This window comes from Malaya genurostris, chromosome 2, assembly GCF_030247185.1.
Source record: "Malaya genurostris strain Urasoe2022 chromosome 2, Malgen_1.1, whole genome shotgun sequence".
NCBI lineage: Eukaryota > Metazoa > Arthropoda > Insecta > Diptera > Culicidae > Malaya > Malaya genurostris.
The window spans coordinates 231,428,298-231,448,842 of NC_080571.1; the positions used below are offsets into that span (position 1 = coordinate 231,428,298).

The following is a 20,545-nucleotide window of genomic DNA, read 5'->3' on the forward strand; positions in this document are numbered from 1 at the left end:
AGCACAATGATTAGTCTCGGAGAGCCCAATTCGAAGGAGATGTGCATCTAACGTGTAGTGATTGGACATGAGTCTGGACATCACACGAATGAAATCCCTACTCACATCCAGTCCCCTGAACCATGTCTTTGTCGATATTTTCGGAATAATTGAGTGCATCCACCGACCCAGATCATCTCTATCCCAAGAAGCTTGCCAGCTGGCAAGTGTTCTTTGGCGAGACGAGCTATAGAATTCGTTGAAAGCAATCGGTCGTTCATAAATTTCACCCTCAATAGCACCACATTTGGCTAAAATATCGGCTCTTTCATTGCCAGGAATGGAGCAATGAGCCGGGACCCAGACTATAGTGATTAGATAATTATTGTTCAATATGTCGTTCAGGCACTGTTTTATTTTGCCCAGGAAAAACGGTTCGGTCTTGCCAGTCATGTTTGAGCGAATGGCTTCAATTGCACTCAGACTATCTGTGAAGAGGAAATAATGGTTTGGAGATAATTTGACGATTACACTCAAACTATAATGAACTGCTGCTAGCTCTGCTATATAAACAGATGCAGGTTCTTGAAGCCTTAATGAGGCCGAAACATTATTGTTGAACATACCAAACCATGTCGCTTCTTCAATTCGCGATCCGTCCGTGTAAAACATTTTCTCAGAGTCAATATGCCTGAACTTACTTGAAAATATTTTTGGGATTTCCGTCGAGCGTAGATGATCCGGGATTCCACGCACTTCGCGCTGCATGGATGTGTCGAAAAATAAAGTTGAGTCAGGAACATTTAGGAGGCTGACACGGATAGGAATATATCTTGAAGGGTTGATTTCCTGTGACATATGGTTAAAATATACTGTCATGAATATTGTTTGAGATCGAAGCTCGACTAGTCGTTCGAAATTATTAATTACCATGGGATTCAGCACCTCACATCTTATTAGCAGGCGTGATGAAAGCTCCCAAAATCGATCTTTTAATGGAAGAACTCCCGCCAGAACTTCAAGACTCATTGTATGTGTCGAATGCATGCAGCCTAAGGCAATTCGCAAACAACGGTACTGAATTCGCTCAAGTTTGATAATATGAGAGTTTGCAGCGGAACGAAAACAAACGCATCCATATTCCATCACTGAAAGTATCGTTGTTTGATACAATTTTATTAGATCTTGCGGATGAGAACCCCACCAAGATCCTGTTATTGTTCGAAGAAAATTTACTCTTTGTTGGCATTTCGTTATCAGATACCTAATGTGTCCTCCCCACGTGCATTTGGAATCGAACCACACCCCGAGGTATTTAAAAGTTAAAACCTGTTGGATCATTCTTCCCATCATATGGAGCTGAAGCTGCGCGGGATCATGCTTTCTTGAAAAGACGACTAACTCTGTTTTCTCCGCAGAGAATTCGATACCCAGATGAACAGCCCAAACGGACAAGTTATCTAAGGTATCTTGCAATGGTTTATGCAGATCAATAGCTTTGGGTCCAGTAACTGAAACCACGCCATCATCTGCCAATTGTCTTAGTGTACATGGGGTTTCTAGACAGCTGTCAATGTCATTCACGTAAAAATTATAAAGGAGCGGACTGAGGCATGAGCCTTGCGGTAGACCCATGTAGCTATTTCTGAATGTTGCCAAATCGCCATGTGAAAAATGCATGCGTTTCTCTGACAAAAGGTTGTGCAAATAATTATTTATAACCGCTGGGAGTCCATGTTGGTGGAGCTTGTCTGAAAGAACATCAATGGAAACTGAATCAAATGCTCCTTTAATGTCTAAAAATACAGATGCCATTTGTTGCTTTTGAGCGAAGGCAATTTGGATGTCAGACGAAAGTAATGCAAGGCAATCATTCGTCCGTTTATTTCTACGGAAGCCAAACTGAGTATCTGACAACAAACCATTCGTCTCGACCCAAGTGTCGAGACGTCGTAGAATAATTTTTTCGAACAATTTTCTGATGCAGGACAACATCGCAATGGGTCTATATGGGTTGTGATTGGAAGCTGGTTTCCCCAGCTTTTGAATGGCGATAACTTTCACTTGTCTCCAGTCAGGTGGAACAATATTTTGCGCAAGAAACTTGTTGAACAATTCCAACAAACGTCTTTTTGCGAGGTCGGGCAGATTCTTCACCAAGTTGAATTTAATTCTGTCCAACCCAGGAGCGTTATTGTTACAAGACAAGAGTGCTATAGAAAATTCCATCATTGAAAATGGGTTATTAATAAAACCATTGTTTGGAGGAGATTCCCGTATAATGCTCTGCGTAGGAACAGAATCTGGGCAAACTTTCCTAGCAAAGTCAAATATCCATCGGTTCGAGTATTCATCACTCTCATTGCCCACGTTACGATTCCTCATTCGTCTGGCCGTGTTCCAAAGAGTGCTCATTGAGGTTTCTCTTGACAAACCTTCGACAAAATTTCTCCAATAGCTACATTTTTTGGCTCGAAGTATGCTCTTGTACTTGGTTTCTAAAACCATAAGTTTTTCAAAATTCTGAGGAGTTCCTCCTCCCCGTTTTAGAAACGTCTTGCAAGCATTTTGTTTTGCGAGTTTAGCCTCTGAGCACTCTTTGTCCCACCAGGGGTTGGGAGGACTTCTGTTAGTCGTTGGCCCAGGAAAGCGTTTGGTTTGGGATTGTTCTGCTGCCTCCAGAATCGAACAAATGAGGAAGTCATATTCTTCAAGTGGAGGGAGCTCTTCCATTGAGTTCAAAATACTAGAGATACTACTTTGGTATTTAATCCAGTCGATTTTTTTTGTCAAATCATATGGAATACTAGCTGAAGTAGCAATGCAATTGCTATTGCTAATTGAGATGATAATTGGTAAATGATCGCTACCGTGTAAATCAGGCAATATTTTCCAGGTGCAATCTAGTCGTATTGATGTTGAGCAAAGAGATAGATCTAATGCACTTGAGCGTGCAGGAGGTCTTGGGATCCGTGTCATGCTACCCATATTTAAAACGGTCATGTTAAAATTGTCACAAATGTTTTGTATTAAAGATGATCTGTTATCATTGTAAACGGAACCCCACATAATACCGTGCGAATTTAAATCCCCCAGAATCAATCGTGGAGCAGGAAGGGCTTCAACCATTTCATTAAGCTGTCGCTGTCCAACTTGTGCTTTTGGAGGAATATAAACCGAAGCTATGCAAATATCTTTGCCTTTAATGTTTATTTGGCAAGCAACAACTTCTATACTAGAAGTTGAAGGGATGTTTAATCTATAAAAGGAATAGCATTTCTTAATTCCCAAAAGCACTCCACCATACGGAGAGTCTCTATCGAGACGTATAATGTTAAAATCATTAAAATTTAAAGCTATGTTTGAAGTAAGCCATGTTTCGCATAAAGCAAATACATCACATTTTTGACTATGCAATAAAATTTTAAATGAATCAAGTTTTGGCATGATGCTTCGACAATTCCACTGCAGGACAGTGATTGTATCATTTGCGGCGGGTGATAAATTATCCATCAAAAGATACAAAACCTGAGACAATTGGCCATTGAGCTGATAACTGCTTCAAAAAGGTTCTAGCTATTGGAAGGAATGCCATTATGAGGGTCTTTAAGGGTTCAGATATATTGAATGCTGAGAAAATCCATTCAACGATTTCCGAAAACTTCAATAATCCTGTTGGAGGCTGTGAAATGGAGCCCACAGGATTATTATCTTTTTCTGTGCTAGATCCTGGATTGATTTGTGAATTTGACAAACCAGGAGGCACAGTCTTTGGTTTTGACTTTTTTTGTTTAACACGGGGATCTTTTTTTGAAGATGAAATTTTAGGTGTCTTTTTTGGTAATTTGGAAGAAGACTTCTTTCTCTTAACTGACCCTTGGGTAGTGATAAACGAATTACCTTCACTATTTTCGTCAGAGTCAGAGTCCTCTGGTTCCTCTAGATTTGAAAACCCGTTTTCGGTTTCCAAAGGGGGGACATCAATGACCGTTTTAAGCATTTCTGCATATGTGCGCTTAGACCGTGCTTTTAAAGAAAGCTTAATTTTGTCTTTGTGTACTTTAAATGCAGTGCATACTGAAATATCCTCATGAGGATTTTCTCCACAATAAATACATTTTTCAATTTCCTTGTTGCAATCATTATCTTTATGAGGCCCTTCACACTTAATACATTTTGGTTTATTACTACAGTAAGTAGCTGTGTGGCCGAATTTTTTGCAGTTCGTACAATTCATTACATTTGGAACAAAAAGCCGAACAGGGAGGCGAATTTTATCGACATAGACATGGGACGGCAACGCAGACCCGGCAAATGTCACTCGAAACGAGTCTGATGGGCGATATACTTTTTTTCCCTCTTCATGAACTACTGAGTACAGTTGTTTGCACTCCAGTATTTTCACACCCTCAAGCATAGAGTTCTTGAAACGACCAACACCATGCTTGAGTAAATCATCTACCGAAAGACTCGCTTCGGTAACAACACCGTCAATTTCGACATCTTTGGAGGGTATGTAAACTTTATACTCTTTAATGAAATGTTCCGAAGAGACAATATCATTCGCGTGTTTCAAATTATTCACCACAACACGAATTTTATCGTTATTTACTTTTATGATCTCTTTGATTGAAGAGTATCGTGATGTCAAAGCTTTAGAAATTTGTAAAATGTTTAATGGCTTTGATATACGTCTAAAAAAGACTATCCAAGGCCCAGAAGAGCTCTCCTGATATTTTTTCGTTCGTGGGGGTATCGGATTCATGCTAGGATTTACGTCCATGGATTCATCCATCACATTAAAATTTTTAATCAAACTATAAAATAATAAATGAAACCAACACTACACAGTACTCAATCAAAAGGAAAAGAAAAAACTTCTACCTTGAAATTGCTGTCTATCTCCGTTGCACTGCCGTGTAGATCCTCGTTGCTCTAGATGTTCTTGTTGGTTGCTGATTGTTGGATGTGATGCTACTGCTACCTGACATCCAGCACCACTCGATTTCCAATTTACTTTTGTTTTCGCCAGCTGTAACCAGCGCAGGTCACCGGTGTATACCTGCGTGTTGTATGGCAGTGGAAAGACCGAGTTGTCTTGTCTCCTTCTTCCTTGTGCTCCGCACCGATATGCTTCTGCACCGATATGCTTCTGCACCGAAGTGCCTTCGCACCGGTGTGCCTTTGCACTCTCCTGCTTCTGTGTGCCTTTGCACTCTTCTTCTTCGATGTGCCTTTGCACTCTCCTGCTCAGCACTTGTGGCTGTATATTGTGGCCTGGGTAGAGCTTGGGAAACGCCCTTTGTTGTTTCCTTCACCAGCTTGGCCCAGCACTAGGGCTTTCTTATGCAGCACGACTATACGTTTTAACGGCTGCTGCCAACAGGTCTCTACCTGTAGTTCAACCGTTGTCGTATTTAACGCGTGTAAACTAACCAGCGCTATTAAACTGTACGCTTCTATACACAACCTTCTCGGTTGAACGGCTATTACTGAATAAAGCAAAAACTGTTAAAATAACATTATCAATGTGATTACGATCCAAACTGATTATCCTCATAAACCCTTTATATAGCATCTATTTCCCTTCATCTAGTATTCATTTGATCACGAATAAAACAACAGGTTCCGAAATCGAACACGGTTTGTGTCAAACGAGAACATGTATTGAAACTTCGTAAACCGTGCCGTAACGAAACCAGTGTTTTTCCCAACTCTGTTGATAAGGACTGTTAAAGGATCATTCCTGAAAGTTACAAATTGGCAACTTTCTCCAATTTGAGCACCCTTATGCATATAAATTGACAAAAATCATTTATGTACATGCCCCTTGATTATATTCCTTATCACCCATCACTTAACTTCCCAAAGATACAAAATTGGCAATTTTTTCAACGATTTTTAAAGTCTCATTGATACGCATTATCCTTAGTTAATAGTAGCTCAAAATCATTACCGATTTTGTGTGACGAAAGATCTTAAAACAATTAGATCAGTAATGATCTTTATTGGGAACGATCATCTTTGCTAGAGATTATGATTTGATGATATTTTGATCTTGATTTTTACAGCCCTGATTCAAGAGTAGATAACAGTTTCACTGCCTGTAAAGCTCAAACTGCAGGATGTGTTACATATAGGTATCACTTTCTAATTAGATGCAAAAAATTGAAAAAATAATGCCTAACTATTCGTAGATTCTCAGCAAAACGTTTTATCAAAGGAGCCTGAAATCAAACTTGCCACATTTTTAACATTCTTATTCTGTTTATATATTCGATATAAAAGGCAATTTGAAATGTATATGTAAGACCAGTTTTGAAGATTTATAATTTTTTCGTGCTCAATTTTAATTTTTTTGGTGAAGTTTTTCTGATCCTCAGTGGTGAATAACCATAAGGTTAAAAGCGTCAAAATTCTGGAATTGCAAAACCGGATGTTGGATCTGAATGAAATTCAATTAATAATAACTTTGTTTTGAATCTAAGCTAGTGAGTGCAAGTGCAACTTATCGTTGAACCCCTTGTAAGTAGTTTTGAATACGAAAACCGAATTATTATTTCGTGTGCTAAAACTATACTTGAACTTTTCATAGCAGAAAACGTTTAAAGCCATTTTAAGTGCAAGAATCGGGCAAAAAACTTTGAATGGTATAACCGGATAAAATCTAAGCCGATACTTTCAGAGTAAATGTGTTAATTTTTGCATGAAATCTTTCTGCGTGCTTCCCTCGGCTGCGGGATTCATTCCACTTATTGAATGAGATTTATTTTTTCTAACAGATTCAAAGTCGTTTGTTGTATTGATCAAACGTATGCGCTTGCAATCCACTATTTAACCTACAAGTTGTTTGAGATCTGAAAGATTTTTGAACACTGGATATTGATGACGAACCTTTCATTTTAAACGAATTGTAAATTACTTACGCGATCACTATACTTAATTCTAGGTCATATTGGTATATGTTTTTATATGTATGACTACGCAAAAAAAATTAAATAAATTTTAAGATGATGTTGAGCAAGATCGTAACAGGATTAGATAAAAAAAAGCTTAAGAATGATTGAATAGTTACAGATACTTTTTCCCGCTTCTGAGAACCTTATTATTAACAATTGTGCCGTACGCCAAGGAAAGTAATTAAACAAGTCTCAAAAACACAACTACCAAAAAATGTAGGGTTTAATATTCTTACAAAATTATATAAATGTTACATTGTGATCGGGGACTTAACGGAGAGTAAATTAGCACAGGTTTCGACGCCTATTCTCATGCGCATGGAGTATTCGAACCTCGTTCTTGGCTAAATGCGCTTAGAACGTACGAAGCGTTCTCGTACATTCATTTCTGCCGCGGTACATAAATGAGTTTTTGTGAGAGCAGCTAAAACTCTTCGTCTGTCTTCTGAGAAAGAGAAGAAATTTGTCTCAGTACAAAAAAAAACGCATATGCATAAGGTACTACTCTGTATAACATACAGTTCCCAAAACTTAAAAAATAATCGCAATTTTGTTTTCGGTTTGTTGATTCACAATCGGATTTCTTGATTCACATATTCGTGCGCAAAATAGGCTTATTTCCACCTCTGGTTTATACGTCATGTTAGTTGGTGGCCATACGAACCGACTTCAATTCTACTGGTTCTCGAGTTTCGGTGTCAGAAGTACATAAAATAGTGAACCCACTTCGTTTTCTTTAGAATGACCTACGCGAGCAAAGAACTGTTTCATTCTGTATGTTTTTCTAGTTAATGCACAAACAAATTTCTTTCAAAAATTGAAGAGAAATATTTTGAATAGAATACCACAATATTATACATGAGAAAGGCATCATTACACCACTAGGTGGATTAAAACAGTTTTTTTTCAATTGGGTTGCTTCTTATGAAAAGTTTCATCACATTTGCACTCCGTCTTGTGGGTAGTTTTTATGAAATTTCGTTTCTGTTATTTCATTCATTAGTCTTTTCCATTGAATTTTTGTTGAGCACAAAGTAGAGTTTTTTATTAATACGTAATCGTTAAAAATCCAAAACGTCATAATGAAGTCTGAAAGTCATTTGTTGATTCAGCATGACACCAAAATCCTTTACAGTCTCTACTCATGCCATGGATCTTCCCGCAATGTAATAATCGTATATGACAGGACAGAATCAGTTTTACGATGGAAGGAGGTGATGTAGAATTTTTCGATACTTAAACACAAATAGTTTGTCGAGCATAATTCAACGTACGTTTGTATCATCTGTTGTAGCTCAAAAAGACTTTTGGCAACTTTAAAGATTTTTGTTCGAATGTGAGCGAACGTGAAACAACTGGAAAAGACCTTCTTCATTCTTATTGTTGATGTCATTTCAGTTGTGCTAACCATTTCAGAACTTTGATTTTGCGGGTGAAAATTTTGAAAATTGCGCATCAAGAATACTGTGCGTGGCATTTTCTACTCCTATTAATTGCGGCAGATTTGAGCATATTTTAGCACTTAAAAAAACAACTGTTTGAATTATTACAATGAATTATTAAACACTACCGAAGAACCTGATTATCAATCCTTAACAAGTTTATAACAAAAAGCTGTTTTCGTAGCAAGTTCTGATATAAGTCTAGTCTCGTTAGTAGGTATAATATCAAATAAAAATACAAGTATCAAAAACAGGTATATTATAGAGACGATAACGGGAAGCCGGATTATATTTACAACTTACGGTATTCTCATATTTTCAGATTATTTGTACATTTTACCGAACGTTTGTATTTAGTAATGAACAAGTTAGTATAATTGCTAGCTCTACTCTACCGAACATTCAGCAAACGAAACTGAATGCGAAGTGAAAGCTGTGAAAATAAAATTATCAATATGATCATAAATCCTTCATCTTGAATTTATTTCCCATCATTTAGTATTCATTTTATTATAAATTTCACAACCGGTTGCGGAATTGAATACGGTGTACATCAAACAAGAACATGTGTTGAAGCTACGTAAACCGCGCGGTACCGAGTCCGGTATTTTTCCCAAGGGGCTGTCCATAAAAGACGTCACGCCGCAAGGGGGAGGGGGGTGTTTCATAAAACGTGACCTTTTGTGACAGGGGGAAGGGAGGGAGGTTTTTGGAATGTGACATCCAATATATTCAATGAGCGCATTTTTGAAATACCTAACTATATTACTGCTTTGCCATATTTCTTGAAAAAATCTCCACAATAAGCGTTTACATTCTATAGGAAAACGTGTTTTTGTTGATGTCTTGTAAATTCGGAAATGAATGATGCAGGAAAACATTTCTGTTGTGATCAGCAAAAGTGCACGGAGGAGCGAGTAAATTAGCGAAATTAATAAATTTTGTCTAATATGAGTAATAAAGAAAAAGATGCCTTTAAATGGTTTAACTTAAGTTATGCACTGAAAATTTTTTCAGTGATTTGATTTTCTAGCATTGATAATAGTATAGTTATGGACGAAACCGAATAGCACTTGGCCCGTACGCACAGACCTCAGCAAAGTACGCGCCAGCAGTAAGACGCCAGTGTATCCAACGCGTAGAGATGTCAACCACCCTGTTACCAATTATTGAACCGCTGACATCGCAGCAGACATCCGGCCACCGTGGTTGCATCAGCCAGGAACCATTAGTAATTGCATCAGCCGAAACCACCACGCCGCATCGACGATTCGACATGTTCGGACAGGATAACCGCTGAATCAATAGTTTAGGGCTAGGTAGTCAGGTCTAACGAGCATTCAGGCAGGACAAGTTAGTCAGTTCGATTTAAGAAGTGAGACAGTTCGGTGTTAGGCTTAACAGAGAAATCAGTGTAAAACATTTTTAAAAACCTTCCAATGAAATAAAGAACATAAGTGTATATCATATGAATTTCTCTCATCTGATTCTGATGCAGTTTATTCAATTGTACTCTATTTGAAAAAGGGCGGGAGATCAACGATTTCAGACGTAGATCATGTCATGTCTTGATCATATGTGATTTTCCTCCACCAACATCAAAGCTTATCGAATCATCCAATGATTGAGCTTACATAAATCAAGAATCATTTTAGCTCAAAATCACTACCCATTGTGTGACGGAAGATCAGTACCGATATTGATCGATGTGATTTAAAATTCACTGATCAACTGATCTTGAAAAGATTCTTCGGCAGTGATCTCGTTTTGATGACGTTTTGGTCTTTATTTTCTCTGCCCTGTATGCTACACTAAGGAAATATTATTCTTTACTTAAAACAATAATATATCTGTGTACCCCTAGGAGGAATAAAACAGATGATTTAAATGTTTCATCAATTCCAACCAAATACTTATGTTAATTTATATAATTGATATTAATAAAATAATTCCGATGATTTTGTAGTTTTAGGGATATTTTTTAATCTAATGACAGCTTGTAATAAATCAATTTTTCCCTCATATTTGTATGGTTTGTCATACATATTGAGAATGTATTGAGATGAATTTGATTTATTTTGAATTCGTGACATGTGACATAGGGGGGGGGGGGTGGGGGGTCTTTGCTTCGGTGACATTTTGTGACAAAGGGGGGATAGGGAGTCAAAAATCGTCAAAAAAAGCGTGACGTCTTTTATGGACAGCCCCCAACTAATAAGGTGATGAGGAGGATTAAAAGAGCAATCTTAAAAGTTACAAATTGGCCATTTTCACCATTATGAGCCTCCTCGTATATATAAATTGACAAAAAATATTGATATACATGCTCCTTTGATATTCCATAAAGATACAAAATTGACAATTTTCTGTGATTTGTAAAGTCTCATTGACACATGCTGTCATTAGTTATTAATTCCTGTAGGATTCCTGTTGTCACTAATTTTAACTTCCTTCGACGTCATAAACTACTGACGCACTGATGAGCTGAATGCGAAACGTAAAAAAAATATTCCTTCGACGGTTTAAAAACAATATCAACGTAAATCAATCGGCGATCATGTCTTGCTCATATGTGATTTTCGCCCAGAATACTCAAAGCTGATTGTATCGTCCAATGATTAATCTTACAGGAATCAGAAATGTGTGACGGAAGTTCAGTATTGATTTTTATCGATGTGATGCGAAGATCGCTGATCAACTGATATTAAAAAGATCAGATCAGTAGTGATCTTTGTTGGAAAAAATAAAAAGCGATCATCTTCGGTAGTGATTACGATTTGGTGATTTCTTGATTTTGATTTTCCGAGCCCAGAACAAATCTGATTCCTTAACACAAGTTTTTGAGATTTAAGCTATCTACGTTTAGAATCTACTTGTGTTTAACTATGAAACTTAATCATGGAGTCATACGTTATCGAATTGACTTGGATACAGCTCAACAAAGCAAGAATTTAAAAATCATTAAAAGCCCCAATTCTTGGTATATTACTATTCACCAAGGATAAATTTTAGTGAAGTATGTTATTCCAAAACGTTTTACCCAAATATTATAAAAGTTGTTCAAAAGTTTTTTCAGTCTTTTGGGTGGTAAGGGAGGAGATGGTTTTTGAAAATGTTTACGTAAATCTACAATGGAGAACGAGGGTTTCGAAGGTGTCACATTTCGTTCTACGTGGTTTATGGAACTACTCCTCTAATTAGGGTTTATTAAATTTCATCGTTATACAGTGAACAATACGAAATAGTGATATGTATGCCACGTTGAGTCACAGACATTACAACAGCTCACAAACATTGAAAATGTTAACAGCGCACAACTTATTCTGGTTGAAACCAGGGTTTTCCAAATTACAGAATCACGTTTTTTTCATTTTCTTGTTATGGAAATAAACCAAAAATATCTTCATAAGCATCCCGAGAAACGCAAAACGTAAATGGCATAAAATTCTACTCACATGTTCCAAAGCACACGGCAAATAGATCATAGTACAGTGTGTTAAAGCACAAATCGGTGACGCACATCTTCTTGGTTTTTTCGTATGAGAACTTCCACAGCGGAAGCAACGTGCCTTCCTCTTCGCGGAACTCATCCGACGGGTCCTCCCAGTAGCGATAGTCCTGAGCGATTTCGTCATAAATGTTCTGATTAACCATCCGCTCGATGATCTGGCATGCTTGCAAGTAGCGCTTATTAAACTCCTCCGTTTGCTTTGCCTTGTCGTCCTTGCGTGATTTTTCGTCCCGCTTGTGCAGCGTCGGTTTCTTTTCCTTCTCCCGTTCCTTTTCGCGCTGCTGCTGGGCATAATCCTCGGCGTATGAGTCGTAAATCACCCACTGCAGCACGCTCGCTCCGAACGTAGACCGCGGCGGTGGAATGGTTTGAGTATCGACGGCCTGGAAGGTGTTGAAATGGAAATTGCTTTATGGCATTTATTGTTCAAGTGTGCTGTTTGTTTCGGAATAAATTTTGTTTAAGCAGTACCCATAACGCAAATTGAGTGAAGCTGCTCGTTTGTTGGGATGCAGTTCACTTAAATGAGTTATTTTATTTTGTGTAAATCTCGCTAAGAATAACACACTAATGTGGAAGGATGTCTTTGAACCTCACTAGCACCATAGGCGGAATGCTGAATCAGTACACTGTTATACTAACATACAAACCTTATGACAGGTTTCAATGTTGTTTAATTTTTTACCTTATTCGAATCAGATCACAATCCATAATACATTAAATTGTTCAAAGCGGATGTTGTTCATATTCTGTTTGAGCCTTAAGTGATACATAAATTAGGTATGTCACTTGTAGAGCAGATCAGACAATAGTAAGAACTGATACTAGCCGATAACTTCTATCCCTAGGCAATAAAATTCTAATATTGAAATTTTCCTTCACTTTAGCAGGGAACATATGAAAATTAAATTTGAGGAATTGTAGATTAAATCACCAGTTTAATGAGCTATCGTAGTAAAAGATATGTATGTGATGATTAAAAATATATATTTACGTGCATCCTAGATAAAGTATTGATTCAATACAAATGCTCCACTGACAACAAGCGCGCGTTTTTGCCTTTCTCAATAGAAAGATATTAGAACTGCTGGAAAACCGTCGTACGAAAGGAGCCTCGAAGACCCATATTAATATATACTATTCGACTCAACTTGACGAGATCGTAGAATGTCTGTGTTTGTATATGTTGTTATACGTGCACTTTACAAAGATATTGTTATCGCATAATTTTCTTAGAGATGGTTGAACAGATTTTAACAAATTTAGGCTCGTTTGAAAGCCACTATTGGGCCATTGATCAAGTTCAATGATCAAATTGTTGTCACTTTCGGTTTCGGAGATATAGTGGCTTAAGTGATATAATCGACTAACTGTACTCGGCTCAAACTTCTCGAAAATAATAAACGAATTTCAATAAACTTAGGCTTATTTAAAAGCTGGAATAATGTCTCGGATCAAGTTTGAAAAATTATGTTAAATATTCCCGGTTCGAGAGATGTATTCTTATGTATGACTTACCGACGCGAAACGTAATTATGTATATATTTATTAAATGAAAAAAATTGAAACAAAACCTTCCTCATCCACCTAGTAGTGTGATAAGGTCTTTGATTTGTCTTACCGTTTAAATAGTCTCCTTAATAATTTTTTAAGATTCTATCCTCGGCCTTTAGTGTTGTAAGCCTATCAAATAACCTAATAGTAGCTTTCAAACGAGTCTAAGTCATTCGAAATCAATTTTTTCATTTCCGAGAAATCATGTTGCATTGAAAAAATTATCTCCATAACTCTTTCTAAATTTGATTGACATTGTCAGCTTTCAAATAAACTTAAGCTTAAAGAAGTACGTTGAATTTTCTTTAAGAAAATTCAGCCGATGAAAAATGTGCGATTAGTCAGTTACGTCACTTATACTATAATATCTTCAGCACCGGAAGTGACAACCGCTTGAAGTTAGAACTTCAACCAAAATTCAATAGTAGTCAAACGAGCCTAGACTTATAGCAATCGGCTCTTCCATATCTAATAAAATTGAGCGGGAAAAAATAAGGCGTTTCTCCTGTTAGGTCACTTATACCATTATATCTTCGGAACTAGAAATCAAAGCCATTTGATCTTTGAATTAAATCCACAATTTAGTAGTATTTTTCAAACGAGCCTAAGCGTGTTAAAATCGGCTAAACTATCTCTGAGAAAATTGAGTAGAGATTAAAATCTTTGAAAAGTGTACACACAGACATTTTCGGATCTCGTCGAGCTGAGTCGAATATAACTATATAACACTATGGGTCTCCAAGGCTCCGTTCGAAAGTCGGGTTTTCCGATAATTCTGTTACCTTTCTGGTAAACTGGATTGTAGGTTTAACATTTGAATTTTCGATTCTCCTGACATTAAATCACAGTGGTATTGTCAATTGAACAATACATGAAAATTTCTCAAGGGAACGATCTCACCAGTATCCTTCATTTCACAATTAACTTAGATTCAGTAATAAGCCATGGACGATCGCTTTAGCATCTAATAACCTTGCGATAAACATTTCCACTATTTGCCGCAAGATGACGCACCATTAACAAAAAGATGAACACTCGTGATTTCGATGGTTTGACCGTCTACTGATAATGACTACCGATTGGATTATTTGTTTCGGCGCTTTATGTGACGGTATAAAATTTTAAACACACTTTTCCCAGCAATGCTGGATCCGGTTATTGAATCCGGATAAAATTCAGGAATTCCGTAGGGGAAAAAGGCAAAAAAAAACGTCAACCAAACGTAGTTTTAGCCATTCGTGGTGGAGAGCGCACTAAGACTGTGAACCATTTCGAGGTTAATTTTAACTTTTGATTAAAGTCTGACACTCGGGCGGTTAATTGGATGTTGTCAAAATAACCCTGCTCGAGAACATGGTTATTTTTGACAGATCGATGGTTATTTTCCGACACTGAAAAAAGTCTGGCAATGAAAATTCTAATATTAATTCTATAGTTGAAATTATTTTCAGTGGAAAAAAACCCGAATAACATTGCGTCCTTCAAATTTTGAAATGGGCCGCAGTTTTAGCTAAATTTAACTACTGGACACAAAATAACCGCTCAAGTGTCAGATTTCAACCAAAAGTTAAAATTAACTGCGAAATGGTACACAGCTTAAAACGAAAAATGTGTTATCCATACACAACTTCAGCTATTCGTCGCACGATGGCACACTAGGCACTCGAGGTAACTACTTCCATTTTTGGTCAAATACACGATAGCGATTTTTCTGTTGCAATAATGAAATCACACCAATCCTATTAAAATGAATTTCGGGATTTCGCATTTCTGATTTCTGGGTATTTTCTATTCAATTCTCAAATTTTCATCTCACTGCACTACCACAAAAAAAGTATATTGACCACCTAGAATCCTGCGAATCCGGGAGGTGGACACTGAATCATTTGTTATGTACACTTGTTTCGAAGTCTATTTAAACAGAATGGTCTAGGTAGTGATCGGAATGTAGTATTATGAATTTATTTAACATTTATGCAGTTGACGGCGAGGAAGCGACTTTATTATGTTGATACGGAACGCGAAAATATTATACCAATCCCAGCGAACCAATAAAAAAAATTCCTAAGTGAAATATTCGCGTAAAGTGTGTTACGATACAAATTTGGTCAACTTTAATATGATGCATTTTTTCATCGTGCATGAAAATTTGCACATCCGTAATTTTGAACATGTGTACACTTCACACCTACGGTAAGTAGGTGCTCTTCAGTAGTAAAAATGGCATCCGAGTAACCTTTCCAATTTTGCTCGCACATTGCGATAATCCGAACTACTCACACGTCAAGTTGACGAAATTGTGGAAATGTGTCCAAACCAACTATCACCGCTGTAATAAAAGTTTCCAGAAAACGTTTATACGCAGGTAGAAAGACAGGATCTGCGGTAAGTCGAATACTAGAGACTGCGAAAATGCCGGGAATAGTGATCTTCTATTTCAATCGGAGTTGCAGCTTCAGTCAAAACCTTTTGTGATAGTAGTGGACGAGAAATTCTATTACAATCCAACCGAAATATCAAACATTGTCTCGATTCCTGCTAGGGCAAGACTTTTTATAGAGGAAGTAAGATACAGCTTACCAAGCAATACTATTTTAAAATAATTGAAAAAAAAGGGCACAAAGTTTCGAAATTTGCTCACTAAATTTGTACATGTCTTATCAAAATTTTTAAATTAGGGTGAACAATCTCCAATCGGGAAAATTGAACTTTCCTGGGAAGACTTCTTTCTTTTCTGGGAGCATTCTGATCCGTTGGCTTGAGGTACTTTGACCCGTTATTGTACATCATTCATCCGACTCTTCGATACTAAAGGATTCCAAATATCTTGGTGCAAAAAATATTCAAGAAAAGTTCGAATGTGACCGCTTTTATTAACCCATAACTCCGTAACAAGAAACCAATTATGGTTAGAGTTGGTAACCTATAAATATACTCACTCTCGATGGATTTGCGATTGTTAACGCCGCACGTTCGCAAAAGTTAAACTGATTGGTCAATTTCTTTTTCGGGGCTTCCTCTTCCGGTGCTGTTTGTACCTCTTCCTCTTGTTCCTGAGCTTCCGCTTCAGCTTCGGTTTCATCTAGTCGTAAAATCGAAATTTTTACATTCAGAACCAATCAGTGCAAGAGAAAGTTTGCATGCAACTTAGAATACAATTTCTACACAATTAAAAATAACAAATCTAAACTAGTGTCTACTCAGAAATGGAAAAATCGAAAAGAAAATTTTACACAAAGTTAACTAATCGTTGATCTATTTACAGAATGCACTGTCGAACGGCACAAACCCATTCACTTTGCCGTAGAAGTTAGAAGCAACAAATGGTACGGAAATGAGCTGTAGAAAAAATTAGCGTACAACTAACGACAGGAAACGATGACGGGGCGCTTTTTTCGACAAATAAAACCGGTCGAAAAAAGCACATCTTCCGGAGAAATGGGAACATGGATGTAGAGCAACAGTAAAATTACCTTCGTCACGTTCAGTTTCATCGCCGTCCGGTGTCACAGACTTGGGCGTTAAAACTTTCTCCTCTTCGGGACTGACTTCAGCCGGTTTGTCTAAGGTGACGTTCAGTTCTTGGATTGATTAGTGGACGTATCGAATTTGAATTGGTATTTGGGTGTATGGTGTGGTGGCCCAAGAATGGTTAGTGTGTCATGCAAAAGAAAGGTGGTAGGATTTTCGATTGTTGATTTAGTGAATGCTGTATTTTTTTTCAAATGTACACAATATATCTGTGATTGTGTTCGTTGAAAAAACTCATTTTGCAATTGATTCGTGAATGAGCTACATACTAATATGTACAATAATGATGAAAATTTATCTTAAAATTTCATTATTTAAAGTGATTATTGTAAAACCGACGATGTAAAAGATATGACACAAAACACGAAAATCCGATGAAAGCTATTCGTTTGGAACAACTGTCCAAGCAAAATATAATGAGAGTTTTCCAACGGCACAAATCACAAAAATACTATCCAATTAGAGTTAGCAGATGATTTTTCCTCTATGTACGAAAAATTGATCATTCCTAAGCTCCATGCAAAACTCTTTCCGACGTGTAGATCTCAAAAAGAAATGTTTCTTCATTGTACAAGTGTTCCGTGACTCGTTACCAAAAGAAAAATTGGTAGCCGCATTAAATACCACATTCCCACAATTTACCATCACTGCCTTTGCGGGCAATTTGTTCTTTTGCCTCTGGTGTCTCCTTATGCAAAGCCGTTCCTTCAAACTCCAACAGGGTTACAGTATTCTCCGGTGGAGGAACAGGAACATAGGTACCGTCGTGAAAATTAAAGATGACCAAATTGCGCGGAAGATGCCGGTTTTCCGTCGACAGAAGCTTGGGAACCTCCTCGCCCAGTTCGGCTTCGGTGAGATCCAGTTGATCATCCGGTTTCAACAGTTGCTTCGCCTTGACCCATGACTCGAATTCGTCGTTGTCAACGGGTTCACCTTTTCCCAGCTTCTGCATCGAGGGAGTACGATGCTGCAAATTCCAAATAAAAAAGAAAAATTAGTCTCAAACATGCGTCATATGGATTTTTCACTGACATCACTTCCATCGCTATCCAAACTTTGAAATGACGCCGGAGAAGCCATCCTATAGTGCACTAAATAATGTGTATTTGAACTTAATCAACCATACCAAACGGAAGCTAACACTAGACTGACAGTGGATCTCCGGTGGTGGCAAATTTCGACCCTGGCGACAGAAAGGAAATCCCATGTCTAGTAGCAGTTGAGCCTGCCGCAAACATCACCTGCTTCCACGTTCTAAACGAAGGTCATCGCATATTATGAGTATAAATTTAAAAATTAGTACTTTTTGCCTTGAGAGAAAAACTGTGCAAGCCGAAAGACTAACAAATCATAAACTCGACGTTAGATTAGAACGGGCTGCTTCTTCAGGTCTGACATAAATGAGAAAACTACTCCGTTCGCCGATTGAATGAATGAGCGTGAGGGTCTTTGACGGTGGTAAGGAAGTATGTCAAAAACAAGTAAGACAAACAGTTGAATGGCACAACTTGGAGCAAAAAGTTGTTGGAAACTTTGCATTCCTTCTGCTGCTACGTGATCGGTACAAACTGAAGCACATTATTTTGGCTTACGATTTTCGCAGAAGTTTATTCAGATTTTTAATCAACCTAAAACCGACAGACACACGAAGGTTTTTAACTTGTCAATCATTGTCACAAATTCGCATGGCAAGAAACGATTCATGATTTATGATGAATGAAAGGTCACAAGAACGCATCCTTGCGAAACAGAATATTCGATCGTACCAGACTGTTAATTGTCTTTGCGGTTTTGTCCGAAGTATGAGAGTAAGATTGGTGTAATGGTGCCTTTCTCATTAACATTTCACTAGAAACCGATGTAAGTTTCATAATGGACATTTTGAATAACTGTTTCCGGGACCGGAATTTGGAGACTGTTGCAGTTAAAGAAGTTTTCACGACCATCAAATGGCCAGACCTACAAATTCAAATAATTTTACAATAGGTTTTCAATTTATTTTTAACTTTTTTTTGTTGTCAACTACATGAAAGTTAGACATTTTTAACTTTCATCACTGTTGATAAAATTCAATAGAGGTAATAAAACATTTGAGTCGAAGTTTGATCGTTTTCGTTACGATTAGTTCGTTTAATTACAAGCAAATAAGATCTGCATACTAGAAGAATTTACTGGCTAGTTTAAAGGCATTTGTTCCGTCTCCAACACCCACCAACAACAAATTCAATGAAAAAAATGTTCCATTTAGAATATTGATTGTAGAGACAAAGTCTTTGTTTTAATTCCAGTTGTTTGGCTTACCTCTCAGGCTCTATTTCGATTAAACCAACTATTCTAAAGCAAACGGACCTAGCGAAATCCTGCACTGCTGTTACTTTTGTATATGAATTTCAAGCTAAAACGGGTAATATTTTTGAATCAGTTGCAAATTGAATTTTCAATTAATTTTTGTGATTGGATTTTCAATCCAATTTTGGTCACAGCATGTATGTAAATATTATTTGCAGTTTTCATCATGACTACACCACCGCATAGTGGTTCAAAAGCGCAATTTCACGCTCTTAATTGATAACTCATATGATCGTGGTTTTTGAGGTACAGTATCTTCAGCAAAGTTGCTCAAAATGGTAGACGCCATCTTTTGGTAAATTTCATTTATGTGATTAATCCTCCTAAAAGTGAGATAAAATTTTTATTTTAGCTCAAGGCCAACATAGGGGCTAAGTTACTTCGACAAAGTTGTGCAGAAAGTTATTTCAAACAAGTTTGCTGAAGGTACTATTCCCATAACTTGAGTGTATTTCATGATATAATGTATTTTCTGAAAAGGGTGTCCACAAACCAGTTTTTGTAAGAAAACATATATATTTTCAATTTATATGTGTTTTTCATGTTATACAAACTTTTTTATCTTTAAAAATTACACAACTTTCTCAAACATACAATGCTGCTATCATTTCAGTTCATATTTTATATTTTGTGGCAAGTACCATAGTAATGAATATATACTGAAATCTGATCTGATATACAATGAACCTTATCATTGCAAATGTCAGGGACAAGGATATTTGAAAAGAACATATCTCACCTGCAGACAATCGCAGACGAGTAATTTAACCACGGCATGAAAGTTCTTTGGAAGTAGTTTAATATGTAAGTACACGGAGAACCCTTCGATCATAAAATTGCGATATCGCAGTTTTTGATTTTTACGATAGTTGATTTAACTAATTTCTTTTTGATTCAACCAATATGGTTTTTGATTTGCATATATTCAAGTAGTTGAAAAATATGTTGTTTTGAATGCTGTCAAATGCCGGAGACAGTTGAAAGCAAAACAATAATCGCAATGTAAAATCAACAACTTTTTTAGTTGAAATCTGTTCGCGTCGCTTCAAAATGTCAATGAAAACAACATCGATGGTTAAAGCGTTTGGTGAAATTGTGTTCATTTGATTTGAGAAATTTATGATAACAAGTGTTTATCTAACAGCGGTGCTGTGATAAAGTTAACCTTGTTTAAGATGAAAAAGATTTGGTGACAAAATAGAAAATGTTAATGAATG

The 20,545-nt window shown here is 37.0% G+C and overlaps 1 protein-coding gene across 9 annotated transcripts in view; it reads right to left on the minus strand.

Annotated features, from left to right (window-relative positions):
* LOC131428060 (dynein intermediate chain 2, ciliary) overlaps positions 1 to 20,545 on the minus strand; it is an 80,654-nt gene that overhangs the window by 23,078 nt on the left and 37,031 nt on the right. For 6 of the 9 annotated variants that reach the window (XM_058591705.1, XM_058591704.1, XM_058591703.1 and 3 more), the window contains 4 exons: positions 17,619 to 17,946; positions 16,919 to 17,026; positions 16,385 to 16,527; positions 11,836 to 12,274 (listed from right to left, as the gene is read on the minus strand). In XM_058591705.1, coding sequence (XP_058447688.1) covers positions 11,836 to 12,274; positions 16,385 to 16,527; positions 16,919 to 17,026; positions 17,619 to 17,946 — 1,018 coding nt within the window. Of the gene's footprint in view, positions 1 to 11,835; positions 12,275 to 16,384; positions 16,528 to 16,918; positions 17,027 to 17,618; positions 17,947 to 18,011; positions 18,370 to 20,545 lie in introns of those variants that run through there. The other 3 variants (XM_058591707.1, XM_058591702.1, XM_058591710.1) reach the window with 3 other exon arrangements.